This window comes from Podarcis bocagei, assembly GCF_964188305.1.
Source record: "Podarcis bocagei genome assembly, chromosome: 8".
Classification (NCBI taxonomy): Eukaryota; Metazoa; Chordata; class Lepidosauria; order Squamata; family Lacertidae; genus Podarcis; species Podarcis bocagei.
The window spans coordinates 70910615-70932971 of NC_138133.1; the positions used below are offsets into that span (position 1 = coordinate 70910615).

The following is a 22357-nucleotide window of genomic DNA, read 5'->3' on the forward strand; positions in this document are numbered from 1 at the left end:
GGCTGTGACGTCGCATGGGGGTGGTGCATGCATTAGTCACGCACCGTCCCGATGTCACCTTCCCGCCCGCCCGCCCGCCCGCTACATTGTAAGGGGCATGTACACTGGTCACTGTTTTGAAGGGGAGTGAAGAACACACACACAAAAAAAGGTAACTTGTAAATTTAACGTTTATTTCTATGAGGAGGAGTAATTCTGAGGGGTCAAACAAAGAAATAATAAAAAGTGACAAAAAAGTTATTTTTATAATGACGAGTTTTGCAGCTCCCAGTCCCGTCCCCCCCCCCCCGAAACGGGTCCAAGTGGCTCTTTTTGTCTTAAAGGTTGCAGACCCCTGACCTAGAGCTTGGGGTAGTGGTGGTACATGGGCCTGGTTTTCATGTCTCAAGGAGACAACCCATATTTTGTTTTTCAATAAACCACCTGGCAAGAATGCAGAATAGGGTGGAGTAATTTCTGTCCTGATGTCTTCTTTATTTGGTTGCCATTAAGACAAATGTATGATGTTGCTGCGTATGCATAAACTCTAGGGTGCTGGGAATTGTAGCTCTGTGAGAGATAAATTACAGTTCCCAGGATTCTTTGGGGTTGTGTGTTTTAAATGTATGCTGTGTACTCATAGCTCATTTACTTTTAACCTGTTGTGTACTGTTTTCTATATTATTGTGAATATAACATTAATGCTCATTGTGATCTTCCTAAGAGATAGAAGAATCCAAAGAGGGCAGTCTATATGCTTGATCTCTTTTAGATAGTGCAGTTTATTATAAATGTGTGTAAGTGCAATCTTAGTCTGTGCTATTTAACCTCTTTCCTTGAACTGTATAGCTTAGCATAGTACTGGTAAGAAAATTGCCCCTGAGCTAGAACCGGAAGTTCAGCGAAAATCTGTGCTACCATTATGTTTTATTGTCACTGTAGAAGCCAGGATGGTGGAGGCTGTGTAAAGTTTAGGGACAGTTTTTGATTGGGGAGTAGGATCAAGGGTGTTGCCTAGAAAGCCCGCCCTATTTTTAAAGCAACTACAAATACATTTTGGAAAATGTAACTATAACACATTGCCGCACACACACAAATGTACGCATATATTTAAATAATATGGACCACATCTATTTTGGGAAGTGGAAAGACTTAACCCTACAACTTGATAAAAGGTGTATAAATGTTAAAATTGACACAAGTTCTTTAAACATCTGCTTTTTAAATATGTAAATGATTTTAATCCTTCAATTAAAAACAGTGTTCTCATGTCCTTCCTGTTTGCCTGAATATTAGAAAAATGAGTTTTATATTTCAGCATGAATCTAAACTTAAATATTACTGCCTATTGTTGAAAATACAACCAATAGTACTTTAAGGCATAATTAAAAATTAATTAATGCCACTTGCATTGCAAACCCCACATTAAACACACATTTTCTAGACATTCAAGGACATTAAGCATGCTATATTCCAAATATGAAGACGGGAGGTGGGTGGTGGGTGAAAAGGAAGATGGTTTAATGGAACATTTGTCTTTTAGTATATATACCTGAATGATTACGTAAGTATTGCAAATCCATTTGTTACAGTTAAGTGATATTAAACCTTTATATTTAGTATTGTTGTAAAAGTTAGTCTGCCATGCTGAAAGGTTACATAATCTATTAAAAATAAAATTCATCCCTATTGTTGGTAGGATTTTTTTAATGGTTGTGAGAATTCCTTCCTTCTTCTGTCAGGATCAATTACTCTGCTTCTAATAAAAATCTGAAAGAAGGGTCAGGTTAGTGATCTGTGCGCACTGTGGATAATTTGTGATATTACTGCCTAAACTGAGCCAAGAGTTCCATATTTCTGGCAAGAAAGTAAAATGTATCCTTCATCTTAAGTGCCCTATATTGTGTGTAGATGGTGAGGTACAGTCAACTGTTACTGGTTAAAAACACTAAGAATATCAGTGTTTTAAAGATATTTGGGATGTGTTCATATATTTTTGTATGAAAATTTATTTTCAAGTGTTAGTTATTGAAATTCTGCGGGGGGTGGGGCAATACCCAACACAATTAATTTGCACAGCATACCATTATTCTTTGTAAAATTAAAGAATTAAAAAGCAGTGGATCACATTCAGCTAAAGAGAAGGAAATAGAAAATAAGCAAAAGGGAGAAGATGCAAATTAAGGCAGTGAAAATAGTTGCACATTTACGTTCTTGGTTACACTGTTAGGGAATTATTGTGAGAAGATCAGAGAAACAATGTATAATAGCCTGTTTGTTTTGGTAACTAGAGTGCTATTCCAATGTCCATGTACTTCTGGAACAACCAGCAGGCTGCTATAACAGAGGCAGATTTAGGGCAGTAAGAGCAGTTCCCCTGCACACGAGGGCTAGGTGTGGGGGCATCAAATTTTGGCCTCACAAAGGGCACCATATTACCAAGGTGCACCCCAGACTACAACTATAATGATCTGAGCTAAATAAAGCCTGTATATAGCCTAGGAGCAGAATCTATAACCTATGGTCTTGGAACTACATGTCCTTTACTGTGCAGAATCATGTTTACTTACATAATAAAGAATTATATTTTTGTTTTGCTTTTACCCGAGGGTACAAAGCATTTAACTTTATTGAATGCTAAGTGTCCAAAACTTTCCAAAAGCAAGGGTTGGAAGTTACTGGAGAAAGGGCTTTTTGTTTTTGTTTTACTTCTGGGATGCTGTTTGGTTGGTACTGAATCATTTCTCCTCTCTTAGAAATTGAGGTGGGAGAAATCTGACCCTCCCCTGTAGCACCCTCATTTTTGGAGGTGAAATTAATTAAACTTATTCGGAGGAAGAAATATGACATCGCCTAAATAAGATAGTGATTTGGCTTTGAAACTGATTCCGCAATGTACAACATCAAAAAACCCATGGAAATCATCCCTACTAAAGCTCAATTTGTTGGAATGGGGTGGGGGGTGGGGAGTAGGTTGTCTACTTAAGTAATGTAGCTTTATAAGTTAACAACAGCTTTATTTCCTCCTTTCCTTGTGTATGTGTGTGTCTGTGAACTTTGCCAGCCAGCAAGATCAAACATTCTTAAGAGTGTGTGTGTGTGTGTGTGTGTGTGTGTGTGTGTGTGGCTTCCTGCCTGCCTGCCTGGCTGGCAGTCACCATATACCTTCTCCCATACAGATGCTTTATTCATAAATCATCATAATACATCTCAAGTACAGCATTAGAAATTTACTCTATGTAAATGTATTTCTGGGGCCGGGAAATGGTGGCTGGCAGCAGGGCTTTTGCTCTTGCATGTTGGAGAAGTATACCACACACACAAGCTGCAGGAATAGGAGGCTGCTCACCCTGCTTCCCAACTAAGGTAAACAACTTCCCTTGAACTACCTGAATCAGCTGGATTATTTGCAGCACCAGCCTCCAAAATACAAAATGCTACCCTCCTCTCTCCAATTGTGCACCCTGTGAAGACATTTACAACAACCCTTAGTTGGTAGTCACAAATATTCATAAGATTAAAACTGAAGACATTGCAGAGTTCATGTTCAGGTAGAACTGGAGGAACATACAAGAGGAGTACAAGATCATTCATCCGTATGGGCTCAATAGATGATCCTTGCGAGATACAGGATAGCTTTACTTGGATCCTAGTACCTGTAATTACTTGCAAATGAGAATATGTGACTAGCAACTAAGCCCACAGTAATGAATACGGTAGATGACATTGTGTCATTTACCATTCTTAAGCTGAGAAGTTCTGTCTTTTAAATAAAGGAATCCATTTTTGGCCACTAAATCGATTTTTAGCAAACCTGGAATAACTGCACTTTGCTTCTGTGTGTTTCATCTTTGTGCTAATTGTATGCAGTATCTTTCATTTATTTTTTGTGATGGTCCTTTGTTAAAAACAACAACAACCAACCAACCAACCAACCAATCAAGTTTATTTTCTTTGTGGGTTGACATATATACCATCATGTTACCACTGTATAATGCTTTCATTGACAGGCACTCTGTTAACAAGAAAGACTTTAAATACATTTAGAATATTTGTATGATTCAGAGATGATATTCAAGGTGAGGACAAAAACGCTAGAAGTGATTGTTAATTACTGAACCATGATAGGCAAGCTACATACTGGATTAAAAAGGTGATAGCTGCTGGTCTTCCTGAAAGAATGTTTCTATTTTGGTGGCTACAGTATCTTGAGTGGCTGGGATCCTCTCTGGCAGCCCTGGCACATTCCTGTTTGAATATCAGGATAAGCCAGATGATCTTAGAATTGCTGAACTATATGCTCTCTCTACTTGGATATACTGCAGTAGCTATGCAGTACTGTACAGTACTTGGACTAGTTATCTTTTCAAAGTTCAGTGTCTGTTAGCATTTTGTTAACATCTAGATTTTGCTTCTTTAAAATGTTAAATAATTTTACAATAATTTTACAATAATTATAATAAAAATATTTATATACCTCTATGTTACATAAATATCAGAGTGATTTACAAAAACAGTATTCATAAACAAACTTAATTTAACATCAGAGATAACCAACTATTACTGATATGTTTTCTTAATTGTCTGCATAAGGTTTCTGCAGGCATTTAAAAATTAAAACAGAAGGCACCTGCTGAATCTCTGCTGGCAGAACTTTCTACAGGACTGGGCTGGTTGGTTTCTTGTTGCTATCATATGAGCCTCACCAACTTGGGGGATAACCAGCAATGCTCCTACAGCTGATCACAGTGATCAAGCTGGGAGATAAATGTTCTTCCAGTCCTCAGGATACCCTTGGATCTAAGTTATTGTGGGCTTTGTCAATTAATACAATTACCTTGACCCTGGCTTGGTAATAGATGGGCAGCCAGTGCAGATGTTTTAAAACTGGTGTCACATGTTGAACAGTATGTACCCACATCAGTAGACCAGCCACTGCATTCTGCATCACCTGGAGCTTCTGACCAGGGCCAAGGGCAGCCCCATATACAGTATGAAATCTGGCCTTTAGGTTACCAATTCGTGGTCTACAGCTGTCAGAATATACCTAGAACAGCTGTAGCTGGCAAACTAGATCAAGCGAGTCAAAAGCACTCCTTGCCACAGAGGACACTTGACGGAGAGAGATAGATGTATCTAGGAGTTATTCCAAGCTGTATATCTTCTTCAGAGGGAGTATGACCCTGTCCAAAACAGGTAGCTTCCCAGTTTCCCAGGCATAGGAATCACCCACCCAAATAACCTCCATCTTCTCAGGATTCAGGCACAGTTTACTGGCCCTCATCCAATCCACTACTTCATTCAGACACCATTCCAGAGCTTTCACAGCCTCTTTTGATTCACTTGCTATGGATAAATAGACCTGTGTGTCATCAGTGTACTGATGACATCTTGCCACAAAACTAATAACCTCTCCAACCATTTCATATAGATGTAAAGTAGCACTTGAGAGAGGATAGTACTTTGCTGAGTTCCATAGCACAAGCGTTGGGGGATCAAGAAGCAGTCACCCAGTGCTGCTCTCTGAGCATGACTCTGAAGGTAAGAATGGAACATCTGTAATACAGTGCCTCCAATACCCATCCCACTGAGCCAGTCCAAGAGAATACCATTGTTAATAGTATCAAAAGCTACTGAGATCAAGCAGAACCTGCAGGGTCACACACACCCTGTATCACGATAAAATTCATGTATCAGGGCAATCAACCCCTGATTTGAACCTAGATTGTAGTGGATCTAGTTAATAAGTTTTATCCAGGAATACTTGCATTTGCACCACAATCACCCTCTCCACCGTTGATGCCAGTAAAGGGGTGTTGACAACTAGTCACTAGCTGTTACATGCCATCGGGTATTGGGTGGGCTTTTTAAAAGTTTGCACACGGTCTCCATTTTATGGGCAGCAGGCAACCACCCATGCCAATATATGTTTACCACACCACTCAGTGGATTTGTAACTGGCTGACTGACCGAACCCAAAGGGTGCTCATCAATGGTTCCTCTTCATCCTGGAGAAGAGTGACTAGTGGGGTGCCACAGGGTTCTGTCTTGGGCCCGGTCTTATTTAACATCTTTATCAACGACTTGGATGATGGACTCAAGGGCATCCTGATCAAATTTGCAGATGACACCAAACTGGGAGGGGTGGCTAACACCCCAGAGGACAGGATCACACTTCAAAACGACCTTGACAGATTAGAGAACTGGGCAAAAACAAACAAAATGAATTTTAACAGGGAGAAATGTAAAGTATTGCACTTGGGCAAAAAAAATGAGAGGCACAAATACAAGATGGGTGACACCTGGCTTGAGAGCAGTACATGTGAAAAGGATCTAGGAGTCTTGGTTGACCACAAACTTGACATGAGCCAACAGTGTGACGCGGCAGCTAAAAAAGCCAATGCAATTCTGGGCTGCATCAATAGGAGTATAGCATCTAGATCAAGGGAAGTAATAGTGCCACTGTATTCTGCTCTGGTCAGACCACACCTGGAGTACTGTGTCCAGTTCTGGGCACCACAATTCAAGAAGGACACTGACAAACTGGAACGTGTCCAGAGGAGGGCAACCAAAATGGTCAAAGGCCTGGAAACGATGCCTTATGAGGAACGGCTAAGGGAGCTGGGCATGTTTAGCCTGGAGAAGAGGAGGTTAAGGGGTGATATGATAGCCATGTTCAAATATATAAAAGGATGTCACATAGAGGAGGGAGAAAGGTTGTTTTCTGCTGCTCCAGAGAAGCGGACACGGAGCAATGGATCCAAACTACAAGAAAGAAGATTCCACCTAAACATTAGGAAGAACTTCCTGACAGTAAGAGCTGTTCGACAGTGGAATTTGCTGCCAAGGAGTGTGGTGGAGTCTCCTACTTTGGAGGTCTTTAAGCAGAGGCTTAACAACCATATGTCAGGAGTGCTCTGATGGTGTTTCCTGCTTGGCAGGGGGTTGGACTCGATGGCCCTTGTGGTCTCTTCCAACTCTATGATTCTATGATTCTATGATTCTATGACCCATTCAGTCACACCACGTTGACCAGCTTTAATAAGCCAGGGATGGACAAGGATTCAATGAGTAGGTGGTTGGGTGCATTACTGCTAGAATCTTGAATATACATCAGGACTGTAGTCCACTATGCTCCTTTTCAGGTCAAAACAAAAACATTGATAGTTCAGATGGTGTGATGTAGTAGATTTGTAGGACAATCCTAATTAGAATGTTGAGGAGTGATTGTGCTTATAATGTAATAGAATGCACAGTTCAGAGTTGAAATGTTGATTACCTTGTCTGCCTTTACATACTCATGTCACTTGTGGTCTGTCTAGAACAGATGAAACCATCTCGATATCCCTCCATGGCTATCTCCCTTCACAGATTATGCCTAAAACTGGCTTATTACTGCCCCATCCCACTGTTCACATCTACCATCCATGTTCCCAATGGGTACAAGCTATATCGACATCTGATATTACCCCCTTTGGACTATAAATCAGTGGCACACAAGAGTGTAATTTCAACATCCTGTGCTTGTGGGATATGGCTGTGCTGCTGTGCTGCTCGTCAGCTGTAATTTCTCTCTAAAAGGTTGCTTCTTAATATATGTGTTGGATAATGCCAGTGTAGCTGTCCTATTGTGAATGAAAAAGCCTTTAGGGTTCCAGTTGCTGAGTCATTGCCAGATTAGTTCTGTGCAATAGACGAGCATGGTAATATAGTGGTTGTTGCAAATGTTGTCTTTTATCCTAAGCACTTATTTGTTTGGCTATAAGCCATAACAACAATACTAAAATATCAACACAAAATGCTCCGATCTGCCTGTAGATTATCCAGTTGCTTGAGCCACTGAAGGGTAGGCACTGTATGAACCCAAAACACCACATCCAAAATGTGCTGGCTGCACAACAAAACCTTAAGGCAAATGCAGTAATTTGTATTTTCTAAACCAAGTAATAATGAAATACAAGAGTGTGCAGAGTTCTTATCACAGACACGCCCATCCCTGAATCATGGAATTGTAGAGTTGGAAGTTGCTCTGAGGTCAGCTAGTCCAACCCCCTGCAATGCTGGAATCTCAACACATGGTTCCCCATACATTTTGAAACCATATAGCTGCTATCCACAGAAAATACAAAACCATTTTTTCTTTGGAAGGGAGAGGTAAGGAGGATGGAAGAGCCAGCCATATTAGTTGATATAGGATCACCAGGCTTCAAAAATAACACTATCTATACTATTTCTAGTGTAAGTTTGTGTTGGCATATTGGTGTAGTAAGGTAGCAGCACTGTGGGATAGCTTTCCAGGGTGGTAGCTTTTGAGGCTGATTGCACAAGAAGCTGTCAGTCAGCCCCAAACCTGAGTAGTATAGCATGGAAGGTGAACTATGCTTCTCACCTGTGTGTGGTATCAGGGACAGTTCCCCAAAACTACTATTTTTCTGTATACTTTAAGTACACCCTCACATACCCAGAAGACAGTACCCTGTCTGTGTGCCTTGCTGGGTATCCAATAAGGTCCAGCAAATGTGCAATTAAAGAGAATATCAAAGAAAGTGTTATTAACAAGCAACCTAATGCTTTCCAGGGATGATGTGACTCTTTGCATGAATTCCTTCATCTGTGCTCCAGCTCATGGAAAGCCACCGGTAGCATGGCTGCATATAAACTTGCTCTGATATTTGAAAATCACTAAAGGTCCATATTCCCTTTTGGATGGCCTAGGAAGACACTAGTTTAAGTTCTACTTTTAAGTTTTCTGCTAGGTACTACTTCACCATGAAGAAAGACCAAAAGAAAATCCTTTTTCATTTGTGTTTCCTATTTTTTTTTTGGCGTAAAGTATGAGGGCTGTATTAAGCTTTTCTGGTTTCTGAAAGATATATTTTTCAATGTAAACAACACATGCATTTCCTAACACCTATATTAGCACCACTTTAGTTTTTTTATTGCATTTCAAAGGGTTTGGATGGACATTAATCCTTAAACCTTTCTCAAGTTCCTGTCTTCTTTCTGGCTAGAATTGAAACAGATGCTTGACATGCTTGGTAATTCTCCAACTAGGATCAGAGTTTTTGTTATTCCTTGGAAGTTTCAATAACTCTCTTCAAAGATCCACTGTCATCCTTGTAGTCTTCCTCCAGCCCACTCTGAATACTCAGTCAATCAGCAGCTATGAACCTGAGTGGTGTTTACATCAGTTTCCTCCTGCCTCTACTTCTAGCTCATGTCTCCCACAGCTAATGTGGTTGGTGGGGCAATGCTCCTCTATGTCACCATCCAGAAAGTGGTATTTTCTTCCTTCTCCTTGCCTTACTGTTTTCAAAAGATGCAAGCAAAAGTAACTAGATGCCTAAGAACACTCAAATCCGTTTTGAGAGGCTTTCAGATGGTATATGCGTACATCTAATGAAAAGAGCTACCGTATATGGAGCATACTGAAGTTAGCCATTGTTTAAAACCCTTTTCACTGCAGCCAGTTATATGATTTCTGTCAGTCCAAATTGGTGACCTTTCCTCAGGCTCCAATTTGTGATGAGAAATCCCCTGAATATTAGCTCTTAATTTGTAATATTTATTTACCTGGAAACATGTACACATGTTCCCATAGGCACACATTTGTTTTGGTAAACATTTGTGTGCATACAGGAACCAGGAGTCTCTTAGAAGCCAGAGAAAGGTGAGTAGGAGCTCTGTCCTTGTTGCCTGATCCAGACTTTTGAAACTTTGGGCTCATAAACAGCAAAGCAAACACATCTATGAAGGCTGTTTTGGGGTTTTGTTTTTTTACCGGGATTGGGAGTTGGGGATAAGTATCCAGTGAAGTCAAAACTATCTTGAATTGCACCCTAAAAATCCACATTGCATGCCAGCAGAAGCTGGAAGAACATCTGAGTGTATGGTTTGGCAACAGAATAGCTATTTACTAGTTTTTCCACCAAAGTCTGGATTCTGATGATGAGAGTAAATCCTTTCTCGAGTGTTCCTTTGCTGGGACATCAAGCGGGAACATGCACAGATACTTTAAAGGAAATATTCGAACAATCTTGTCCTAAATAATTACACAGCAATTAAGTATTATGCTAGTGACATTATTACAATTTCTTGTGCTATTTTTACTGATAGTAATCTGTAAATATTGATGCTCAGTTTAATTTAACAAAGAAATCATACATTATGTAAGAGAAAATACTAAACTTGCATTTAATGGCTCGTGTGCCACTAATGATAAAAGAGTAAGAGGGGTAGGAATGGAATATTTGTAAAGGAGAAAAAAAAGACAATAAAGATGACTTTCAGGAGTGTATGCAGACCTTCCAGATATTACTATCGCATTTCTTATGTCTTCAGATTCGTATCCCTTGTATCTCTTGTAGTATAACTCTGTTCCCCAACCAACATCCTTCCGTTTTCCATATATCCTTGCAGTAGTACCCACATGTTATTATAATGCATGGTGACATTTTGTAATATCGCGGTCTATAGAGTTTTACGCTCATTTTTTTTAATAGCAATGTCACTTCTATAAAAATGTCCATCTTGGAAATCTAATTATTTTCAAAAGAATTTCTATTACTGTATGGGACAATCATGTTATATTGCCTGTGACAAGCAGGGCTGCAAGCCATTTTTTATGTTTCGTCTGTATTACTAACAATGGCTGACCATTATTATTACTACTATAATATATTATTATAATATTTTACACTTTAATTTTAACTCCCTTCTATCCTATTAAGAGCAGTCTTAAAAAATGTCAGTGTTTTAACAGCTCTCCAGGATGGTGTTGGCTTTCTTACACACTTACAATGGGTAATGTTTCAGTCAATTGCTAATTTGCCTCCTAGATGGTTTTCCATAGGGTTTCTTTTTCCATTTGCAAAATTGTGAACCTCTTTTTATTCTGCACACTGCTTTGAGGTACTAACATATTGTGCACTTGTCAAGCTCATTTTATCCTCTGAAATGCAGACACACAACCCTTGTGCACATAGGTGGCACTCTATAAATTTACTGCAAAAACTTGTCTTATACAAAATCTGTCTATTTCTCCATCTTTCCCAGTATTATCTGTTCTGACTGACAATGGCTCTTTAGGGTCTCAGACGGGAGTATTTTGGGTCACCTACTACCTGATCCTCTTAGGATATTAAGGATTGAACCTTGGACCACGAAGCATATTGAGCTATGGCTTCCTCATACAAGTACAGTAGATATGTCTACACAAAGGAAAAGTATAGATAGAATGGAGTCATTGAAATGATTCTGGGTGGAGCACCTCCACCTGTGGATTGAGTTTCAGAAAACCAGAACGGAGTGCAGCAGTGGGGTGCAACACAAAAACATTGTTGGTACATGTTCTCTGCTAAGATACACAGAATTCCAGTAGCAGTTCTGTTTGTTGCTTTACACTCTTGGACTATAATTGTAAAATAAGTGTGTACGTATAAACAGTTGTTAAAATGATTGCAACACAGGATGGAGAGAAATTCTTTGCCAAGAATACATCTAGAATAAAATAAATAAATCTGAATAAAGGAAGCACATCAGCACTAAGGAATTCGAAAAAATTTCGAGTGTAGAACAACAAAAAGATTGAAAAGCTTCTGTAATTGACTATTGAGGACAGATGAGATAGTCACTGAAGTGTGCAATTTGATAAATTAGCTATTAAAGGGAATACAATAAGTTGTCTGTAAATATATGAGGAATATAAACAGGCAGGATAGGAAAGTTATTTGATGTGATACAAAGCAAAACTGAGCAAAAACATTATAGTGAACTTCCAATACAATTTTTTGTGTGATGCCTACCAGATTAAGTAAACAGATTTGTAAAGATGTTTTTGACTCCTGAGTCCTATAAATAGTAAACAAAATATGACTTTGTGTGTACAATAAAAAGGGCATTGCTACTTATAGTGGAAACTATTCCCTACTGCATCTGGAACACAGGGTGGCTGAAGTGGTTTCAGTCTCTAGAACTTGCTTCATTGAGTGAGGTGTGTGTGTACGGATAATATATTTGACCCAACCCTTTTCTCCCTCCCTCTTCTAATATTTTTCATGGGTCCCCATATGTAAATATATACTAGCAAAGTGCCTGTCACTACATACTTAGTTACGTTAATAGCATTGATTTCCAGCCCCTTAATAATTTTAGTTGCTCTTTTCTGCACCTTTTCCAGCTCAACAGTATCCTTTTTTAGGGTCAAACTGCAATGTGTTATCTACAGAGCAGTGCCTTTATGTGGAAGGCACTTAAAGGGTACAGCTACCTAGCTAATGTAATATTTAGTTTGACTCTCACCTGCAGCAGGCAGAACTGTACATAGTATTCCAGGTATGATTGCACCATAGGTAGGCACAACAACACTAGCAGTTTTATTTTTTATCCCTTTCCTAATGATCCCTAGCATACTTTTTTCATATACTTGATCAACATCTTCGTAGTGGAGCTGTCCATCATGATTTTGAGATCTCTTTCCTGACTTGTCACTGTGAGTTCAGACTTTATCTAAGGTTTTTGTTTTTGCCCAAATGTCTATAATGCAGTGCATTTGCCATTTTATTTCCTGTTCACCTATTTATATCCCATCTTTTGAAGCTCTTTGTAATCTCTTTTTGTTTTGTTTTTTCTACCATGAATAATTTGAGGTAAGTAGCAAACCTGGCCACTTCACAGCTTATCCCTAACTTCAGACCATTTATGGACACGTTAAAAAGCATCATTCCCAGTGCAATATTATAATATACAGTGTCAATAGTAAGTTATATTTGTCTGACTAGTAGACTTCAAAAGTCAAATTATTTACATTGCAGACAGCTATATACCTCTTTTGTTGGATCTATGTAATCACTTGTCTTAATCTTTTTCTATAAAAAACGACAGGCTTGTTTTGGTCGCTGATTTGTTTGTGTCTTCGAGGGGTTAATCACAGTGACTGATGCAAATTGAGAGCAAAGAGAAGAGCCCATGGTTAATTGGAGCTTTTATGATAGGAAAATTTCATCTCAGGTTAGATTGCCATGTAAACAATAACATGATCTTAAGTATGCATGGAGTCAAGAATTCAGTGCAAATGTATGATGAGCAAAATATGTATGGATAAATTACTCAGAATGTAACTAGGTGTTGTTGGTATAGCATATTTTAAGTTGCTGTGCAACATGTTTGTAAACAAACCTTGTTATCTAAGTGTGAAGACTGTGTTTAAAGGCTTTGAAAGCAATTCTGCAAGGGGGCCAGGAAGGCAGGAGTGGCAGTGCTTTACTAATCTGCCCATCAAGACAGAAGGGTGGTATTCCCCCCTCTTTTTTTTTAACTGCACCAGTTCCAAAGTGGTATTGCAGAGGGGCTCAGATTTGACATTTTCCTGTGAAGGGCAAGCTCCCTCCATGTCCTACCCCAATCAGCTTTCATTTTCTTTGATCTTGAATGTGCTTTGTTGCACGTATGCTGGCCAGTAAATTCTCTTGAGCAACAGCATTAGGGGCTTCAAAGTTTTTATATGCATCCTATTTTTATTTCCTGTAACAGGTTGGAATGGGAGATGACTACATAATACTACAGTGGTGCCCCGCAAGACGAATGCCTCGCAAGACGAAAAACTCGCTAGATGAAAGGGTTTTTGGGTTTTGCGTTGCTTCGCTAGACAAATTACCCTATGGGCTTGCTTCGCAAGACGAAAACGTCTTGCGCTTTTTTTTAAAGCCGCTTGAAGAGGCGCAGTTGCGACGGACCGTGCTTCGCAAGACAAAAAACATCGCAAGACGAAAAGACTCGCGGAACGAATTCTTTTCATCTTGCGAGGCACCACTGTAGTTCATAATACTAGTACTTATAATGTATATTGCTTGTTGATAAATGGATCATTTTTTTACTTTTCCCCTGACCATGTATCAATTGGAAGCCTCTTAAAAAATTTACTTTTCTAAAATAGCCAAAGGGAATAGGTAAAAGTTAACAAACAATATTTCTTAACATGGATTAGCTTCCTTTCACGATTTTTTAAACAGATGATAGATACTTCCCACTTTTTCAAGTAAATGCTGACTATCCCTTTTCTACTTAGTTCGTCTTACCTCTCCATTTCTTTGGGACTTCCATTTTATTCACAACATTTTTATAATCACTCTTGTAGTGCTTTTCTTTTACATTATAGTATTCTCTTCTCATATCCATTTTGTGCTTCATCCTTCCCTTCTTGTGCATCTTAAGGTTCTTAATCATCCATGTCCTTCCCTGCCCCCACAATTCTCACCAGTTAATTTCTCCCACCAAAACTGAACTCCATCTCTCATCAGGCTCCAGCAATAACAGGGACTGGTGGGGCTTTGACGAGTGGCTTACAGAGGTTGGGGGGGGGGTCGAAGGCTGGCCCAGGACATGAGGCCCATGATTTAAGGAGTTTGGTGCCACCCGTGGGGCAGGAGTTTGGGGTGGGTGGGTAGGGGAAGGGTCTGAGCAGTCAGAAATGGAGGTGGGGGTGCAGGATATATCAGAAGCGGAGGAAATGGCTGTTCAGGCAAGGGGCGGGGCATTCAAACCCCCACATTCCCTTGCCCCTCTGTCTCCTAGAACCATAGATTTGAAGAGGGAAGTGCAGGAGAAGCCTCAGGTTGTGCATGCGCACTTCATCAAATGAAGGTACATAAGTCTGGAGGATGGAGGCATGGTTCCAATGTTGCTTCAGCTGCTCCGCCAGGCATGAACTTGGAAAAGTTAATGCCAGCTTAAGTTGACGCTAGAAGTAAGTGTTTGTGTGTGTATCTGGTGCAGCTTAGGAACTGCTGTGTGTACTTTTGTCAATAAAGAATTAACTATTGGCTGTTTACCTTTCTAAGCAGGGGGTATGTAGGACAGGCAGCATGGCCAATAGTCAATAATTACGAAGGTTGTAGTCCGGCAACATCTGGAGGGCCACATATTAGCCACCCCTGCTCCAGCATACAATTAACTTCTCTCTGTGTCTGGGTCAGAGATAGGAAACAAAGTGCCCTGCAGTTGTTGCTGGACTACAACTTCCAGCCTGCATGGCCAGTGGACAACAATGATGGAAGCTGTAGTCCAGACATATCTGCAGTGTGCCATGTTTGCTTTCCTTGGTCTGGCTCTGCTCTATTGGGTCACGTTTCTTGGAAGAAAAACAAACAAGCCAGCATGCAAAATGTTTTCCCTGCAAATATATTACCTGCAAAGTCTGTTTTTGTACACCAATATGAATATTTTTACAAATCATAAATAGAATAAGAGATTTCTAAGTGCCCCAATGAAGAACACATCCTGACACCTGTATTTCAGAACAATTCTTACATACTGTTTCTTTTCATTACAATAGCTTTCTGTGAGTGAACCTAGCTTCATCTGGCATAGGCTCTAGGGGGAAAAACAGCAGCAGATAGAAGTTTATTTGAGATCTTTTAGTATTATTCAAAAGAGACAAGTGGAAGAGATATTATTGAAAGTAAAGTTCTAAACTACTCAAACATCTAAAGGCTTTTGAAAACTTTATACACAACCCCAGTTAATTCTGTCATGTACCAAAGTGCCAAAAGATTGAGCAAGGATGAATGTTAATCCACTTTTATAAAATCAAAGGGTTCATATATTATTTTTTACTGTAAAGAAATAATTTGAATAAAAATTGACCCTTTCTTCAATAGTCTGTGGGTCAAATGGAACCCACCATTAAAATTCTCTAATATCTTTCTTGTATTAGCATTTCAAAACTCAATTTAAATATTCACAGAGCTCTTTTTTTAATAAACTTAACAAAATTCAGGTAATTTCCTTCAACTTTCTTGATTGAACGAAGGTAGAGATATAAAAAAGATGTACAGCTATGAGCAAAACCTGAAATCAATTATATATAAAAATAACATAACACATGGAATGAAATTAATCAAAAGGAAAAAAAATTCTACTATATGATTCTCTGGTCTGGTACCTGCAGGCAAGGAACGTAAATGAAAAAAATCAACATTCTTCTCTCAGATAAGGAAAAAATTAATAAAAATGTTTCTTTCCTACAGATCCCCTGATGCAACTTATGTTAAAAGTGAGTGGCTGCAGGAAGAACTTGTTCATTTTAAATAGCTCCCATTTTCCTTGGCCAGAAAAAAATAGCTTTTGCCTTGCTGTTAAGCTCAATTACATCAGGTTTGTGTGGATTTGCTGTGTCCAGGAACACCTCTGTATCCTCCCCATCCTTGTTAACTGCTGTCAGGCAAACTCAGAAAGGACTTGAGAAAATGATTTACAGTTTTTTCATAATAAGTAGCAAAGAAATAGTTTTAACCTTGAACCTGTTTAAAAGTTGGAGTTCCATCCTGCTTGTGATTGGGAGTATCACAGGGTTTCCCTGACCAAACCTCTATTAGCTCTTTAAATTCAAATAGTGGACAGCAAGAACCCTGGTTAGGTCCCAGATACTACCAAATGCCAAAACTGCAGTTATGTTAGGTTCATGGTCAATTGGTAAAAACGAGCCCGTGCTGAGCCTCAACACTGGAAAGGTCTGTTCTGAATAACATGGGCTTGAGATGTGTGTCAGCATTACAAAATAATCATAATCATAATCATTGGAATCCCTTCTTTTTAGGACTTACTTTGTGACTACTTTGTTCAGAGAGAGAAGAGGATTCAGCTTCCAGCATTCACTTCAGAATGGGTGTATATATATAAGCTTAGATAGAGCATAAGATATTGTTCTAGTCACTTGGCATTTGGGTAGACCTGAAAGTTGATAGGACTTGGAATTTGATTTATCAGTTTGCCTCTGGAGACTGAGATGAAATACACTTTTTTGACCTCATCCTGTATGCTTCAAAGAGCTCTTCCAGAGGTGTACATTTCTAGGAATGCTTGTGATTCTAATAATGGGATCTCAGAATAACTGACAGGAATCCCCAAAGTAGAGGGCAAATGTCACTCTAAGTGCACTATATAAGGTTACAACTTGTCACTATATAGTAAATTTAGTTTCATTAAAATATACCATATTCCTTTCTAGAATATAAAATAATAATGTGCAAGCTCAGTTTCAGTGTTTTTTTGTTTCCATGCCTTGGCATTGACGTAATACAGTGATGGGGTAGACCAGTTATGGGTAAATGTGTATTATCCATACTGCCATGTGGGTGAGCAGGTTGGTAGTTAATTTTATTAAAATATACAGATATATGCTTGTTATGTAGTAGCAAATAACAATGAAAAAGGAGCCTTCAAATAGAATAGATTCCGTTGGTTCAGATACAAGAGGGGTATTCCATTATATCATTATATCATTCTCCACCTCCTTTTGAGGAATGTGTTGTATTTCTTCTTTCAAGTCTTGCCTGTCTGCTTTCCTGAAATGTTTTTGTGTGTATAAGTTGAAGGCTCTGATTATCATTGTTTTTAGAAACTAAAGTCATGATTGACAAAATTATTTACCTTTAGCTCTGTCTTCAAAAGTATTCCGAGATTCTCATTTCAAGTACCCTATCTACTTATCAAATATAAAATAAGACCATTGATACTAGCAATACTTAGCTGGTTATTAAATACAGAGGTAGTATAGTACTATAAAACAAGGGACACAGGTGGCGCTGTGGGTTAAACCACAGAGCCTAGGACTTGCCGATCAGAAGGTCGGCGGATCGAATCCCTGTGACGGGGTGAGCTCCCGTTTTTCGGTCCCTGCTCCTGCCAACCTAGCAGTTCGAAAGCATGTCAAAGTGCAAGTAGATCAATAGGTACCGCTCCTGCGGGAAGGTAAACGGCGTTTCCATGCTCTGCTCTGGTTCACCAGAAGCGGCTTAGTCATGCTGGCCACATGACCCGGAAGTTGTTTGCGGACAAACGCCGGCTCCCTCGGCCAATAAAGCGAGATGAGCGCCGCAACCCCAGAGTCGGTCACGACTGGACCTAATGGTCAGGGGTCCCTTTACCTTTATAGTACTATAAAACAGGATAATTCACAAGTATATTTTTGACATGAAAGCAGATGGTGTATACTTATCCCTGCCCCCCCATCCCGCCATTAATATTGTTCATACCCAAGTATATGTACTGGCCTTTGGGTCCAAAATACCCAAAGTGTTGGATTCTGGCCTTAAGGTATGATGTGAGTACAAGATATCAGTACTACTGCACAAATCACTAATAACTCAGGATCGGAGTAGTTAAAAAAGAACCTTCATCAGTACCTTCTGAAACAAAATCTGCAGTCTGGGGGAGACATGGTTCCATTAGTCGGCATAGCATGAAAAATGGTCCCCCAGGATATTTTCAGTGGTGACACCACAGCTATGGAATTCCCTGATTAGAGGGCAATCCTATTTCACTGAAAGGCAGTGAGGGTCCTGCTATTGTTTGTTTGTTTGTTTGTTTAATTTATATAACACCCTTCATCTAAGGAGCACAGGCATAACACAAAAATACTTAAAACAATAGCAAAAAACCCAATACCCTCCCACAGTTTAAAAGGCCATAGATTATTTAGCCATAGGCCTGAGATAAGAGAAATGTTCTCTCCTGGCCCCTAAATATATATAATGAAGGTGCCAGGCTAGCATACCAAAAACGAGGAGCCACCACAGAAAAGAAGGACTGCCATTCATACAATCACACTTCATGTTGTGTCCGCTTCAGGTTGCGTTTTTTGGGTTGCGGACTGCCGAAACCTGGAAGTACCGGAACGGGTTGGTTCCAGGTTTTGGCAGTCGCGCATGCGCAGAAGCACTAAATTGCTCTTTGCGCATGCGCAGAAGCACCAAATCGCAATCCGCACGTGCACAGATGTGCAGGCGCGGGTTGCGAATGCTGTGGGTTGCAAACTTGCATCCCGCACAGATCACATTTGCAACCTGAGCGTCCACTGTATTTTACTTCAGTTGTTTGTATTTGATATAGCTTAGAAAAAATAAGGTTGGTTTAAGTTGCATGCCTATAAAGGTACTTGGGAGTGAGACCCATTGAAGTCAATTGGACTTGCTGCTGAGTAGGCGTGCACTGTAAGGAACACTTTAAAGACCAAGCTAAATAAGAAGAGCCACCTATGGAAGACCATCTACTTCTGTCATCATCTACTTCTATGAAACCTTAGGTACAGATGTCCAACTTTACACTTTTATTATGTGACTACTTGTACATTATGTTGGTACAATGTTGTTGGTTTCTTTAAAGGCCCCCTTGAGGATGCTGTTGAGGATGAAGAAGAAGAGTGTCTATCGGAGGGAAATGACATTATCTCCAAAGAAGACTTTCCTCTGGAGGGGAGCTTTTCTGCAGAATTTGAGCCTGGGAATCTGAGCTGTGAAGAAGTGGAATACTTTTGTAATAAAGGTAATCAGTATTAAGCAATCCTTGGGTCAGCAATCATTTGTATTGAATCTACTCCTTTGCAAATATTTTACACAGATGTACCCAGTTCTTGCTGAACAGTTTGTTAAGCAAATGCTACTTCAAACTAACAAAGACTGTTTTTACGCACAGTCTCAATGCAGAGTTTTTAGCATTTTATCCTGCTGTACCATTTTGCCTTGTTTGATTCTGAACTTAGGATTCTTTTACAGCACACATTAAAACTGGTATGTGTTCATATTTGGTTTAGGTTCAAAGGCATTTCATTCTGGTTCTGGCAGTCAAAATGTCATTTGAATTAATTAAATAAAGTGGTATAAGCGCTTTAAGTGTATGGTGTGGATGTAACCATGCTATATTCTGACTTAAGAAACAAAAAATTGCAATACATGTTACATATCAAGTCACAAATCTTGGTACTAGTAGCAACATGTTCAAGGTGAATAACAAAAATAAATTATATTTTAAAAATAGTATCTTCTCAGAGCATTTTCAAAATAATTTTGTCCAATGCTTTTTTAGCTGTGTTCCTGTGGCTTTGATTCCTATGAATTGTTGTTTACAACATTATAAAACATTCCTTTAAGTTGATGGCATGGGCTCCATGATGCATAGTAACTTTTCGAAGATAAACCATGAGCAAAAGACAGGTTGGGCCAATTTGCATACCATGCTAAACCTATTTAGCAGGATGCAAATGAACATAAATGAGCTGCAACAAGCCTTGAGCTCTCACACTCCTGTCTCTTCATCTTGTGCAGCAGGAGATGTTTGGAATCTTTCTCTTCTGCTCAACCATGGTTTGTTACATTTCGATTGATAAAGTGTGGCTAACATTAACTATGGATACTTTCAAAGCCAGTCATCTTTAACCGTAGTTGAAGAGGAGCTGTCTTGAAAAAGATTCAGAAAGAGGACAGTAAAAGAAGCTTGAACAGCTTCATAGCTTCACTTTCCAGACATGGAGCACAAAAGGAATCTGGCTTATTTCTTTCTTTGAAACATTTTTTATCCTATTCAGACAAGTTCAAGGTGAATAACAAAAATAAATTAAAACAACTTTAATAAATAAAAAATTCTCCTGATTGAGTGGTTGGTTTTGCCCTTCAGTTCCTTCTGCTATATCAATGGTTTATTGTGCTTGGGTCCACAATAGTCAACTCTTTCCCTCCCTAAAACTGAGTTGATAAAAATGTGTTTGGTTTCTTAAAGCATGACATGAAATGAATTATATTGGTTTTAACTTTAATGCTGGACTTGAGCTGTGTCAGTCTGTTCTGACCCTCTTTTGGAACTTTCTCTTACTTGTCCTGCTGATTAGCTAGATAATAATGATTGGATTGCCTTACCCCTCTAATGATAATTTGACTCTACTTTGTCCCAGCTGCTTACATTTCAACCAGGAAATAATGGTCTAGTTCTAGTTCTAGTTCAGCTCTACCTCTCCTTTAAATCAGAACCAGTGAAGGCGGTGAAGGTCCTGTGTGAGTGCCTGGAGGCAGTTGGAGAATGGATGGCAGCTAACAGATTGAGGTTGAATCCTGACAAGACAGAAGTACTGTTTTGGGGGGACAGGGAGCGGGTTGGTGTGGGGATTCCCTGGTCTTGAATGGGGTAACTGTGCCCCTGAAGGACCAGGTGTGCAGCCTTGGAGTCATTTTGGACTCATAGCTGTCCATGGAGGCGCAGGTTAACTCTGTGTCCAGGGCAGCTGTCTACCGCCTCCACCTGGTACGCAGGCTAAGACCCTACCTGCCCGTGAACTGTCTCGCCAGAGTGGTGCATGCTCTAGTTATCTCACGCTTGGACTACTGCAACGCGCTCTATGTGGGGCTACCTTTGAAGGTGACCCGGAAACTGCAATTAATCCAGAATGCGGCAGTTAGACTGGTGACTGGGAGTGGCTGCCGGGACCACATAACACCGGTTCTGAGAGATCTGCATTGGCTCCCAGTACGTTTCCGAGCACGATTCAAAGTGTTGGTGCTGACCTGTTTTTAACACTGATTGGGAGCTGCCCAGAGTGGCTGGGGAAACTCAGCCAGATGGGTGGGGTATAAATAATAAATTATTATTATTATTATTATTATTATTATTATTATTATTATTATTATTCAGATGTAACATAGACAAACACAAGCCCTGTGCCTATGCATTCTTGGGGATTCTTGGGGATGTAAAACAAGTTTCAAACCCTGGTTTGTTCAGAACCATAGTTTTTCAGTGTGGACATAAAAGTAAACTATGGTGACATAAGATGAAAGAGGTAACCCAAGGGAGCCTTCACTCACAGCATGCCAAGAAGGGAGGGGTGGGCAGGTGATCTGCATGGGCATAAGACTTGTACAGATATCAGTTTAAAAAGCTGAAGCTGGACCATTGCTTCTTGAGGCAGCGAAGAGCAAAGAAACTTTAAGTTCGTTGAATTGTCTGGCCCATATAAAATGGTATATTTGTTACTGTCCAGTCACTGTATCATATGTTATTTTATGCCTACTGTTTAAAGTCTTGGCGGCAGTTATCAGAAAATGGTAATGTTATACTAATGCAGCCTTCTTCTAAACCACTTAGAGGTTTTATTAGAATCAAACGGTATATACATTTTGTGAAATAAACAAATACATAAATAAAAAGTGAAAATACACTGGTGGAAAGGATTACCGAAACTTGTAAAGATCTTGCAGAAAAATAGCTGTTTCATTTGCATCTGCTAATAACAGTTTAACTAGAATCTGCAGCTAGATCGATATGTAAAATTCTGACTCTGCACACAGTGTTTTTGGCTCTCTTTGCTCTCAGAAGGTTGATATTTCATAATATTACAGTTATAGTAGAAGCCACATCTGATTGGCTTCTTGGCCCATGATTTCCAGCCCTCCAAGCTTCTTATACCTGCTTTTTTCTTTACCTTTAGTGCACATCTTAAATTACCTCTGTGCCCTCTTTCTTGTTTTACTCCAAATCTGCTTTATCCTTGAGTCCATGTCTCCCACCACCACCCATTGGTTTCTGAGATGTCTGTTCTTCAGTCTGTTTTCCC

At 39.6% G+C, this 22357-nt stretch overlaps 1 protein-coding gene across 10 annotated transcripts in view; it reads left to right on the plus strand.

Annotated features, from left to right (window-relative positions):
- ZFPM2 (zinc finger protein, FOG family member 2) overlaps positions 1-22357 on the plus strand; it is a 455323-nt gene that overhangs the window by 160552 nt on the left and 272414 nt on the right. For 6 of the 10 annotated variants that reach the window (XM_081204396.1, XM_081204398.1, XM_081204393.1 and 3 more), the window contains one exon: positions 19141-19299. The exons of the other annotated variants lie outside the window; for them this stretch is intronic. Coding sequence is in view for 1 of the 6 variants with exons in the window: in XM_081204393.1 (XP_081060519.1) it covers positions 19141-19299 (159 nt within the window). In the remaining 5 variants the exon portion in view is untranslated. The remainder of the gene's footprint in view (positions 1-19140; positions 19300-22357) is intronic. 10 annotated transcript variants of the gene reach the window in all.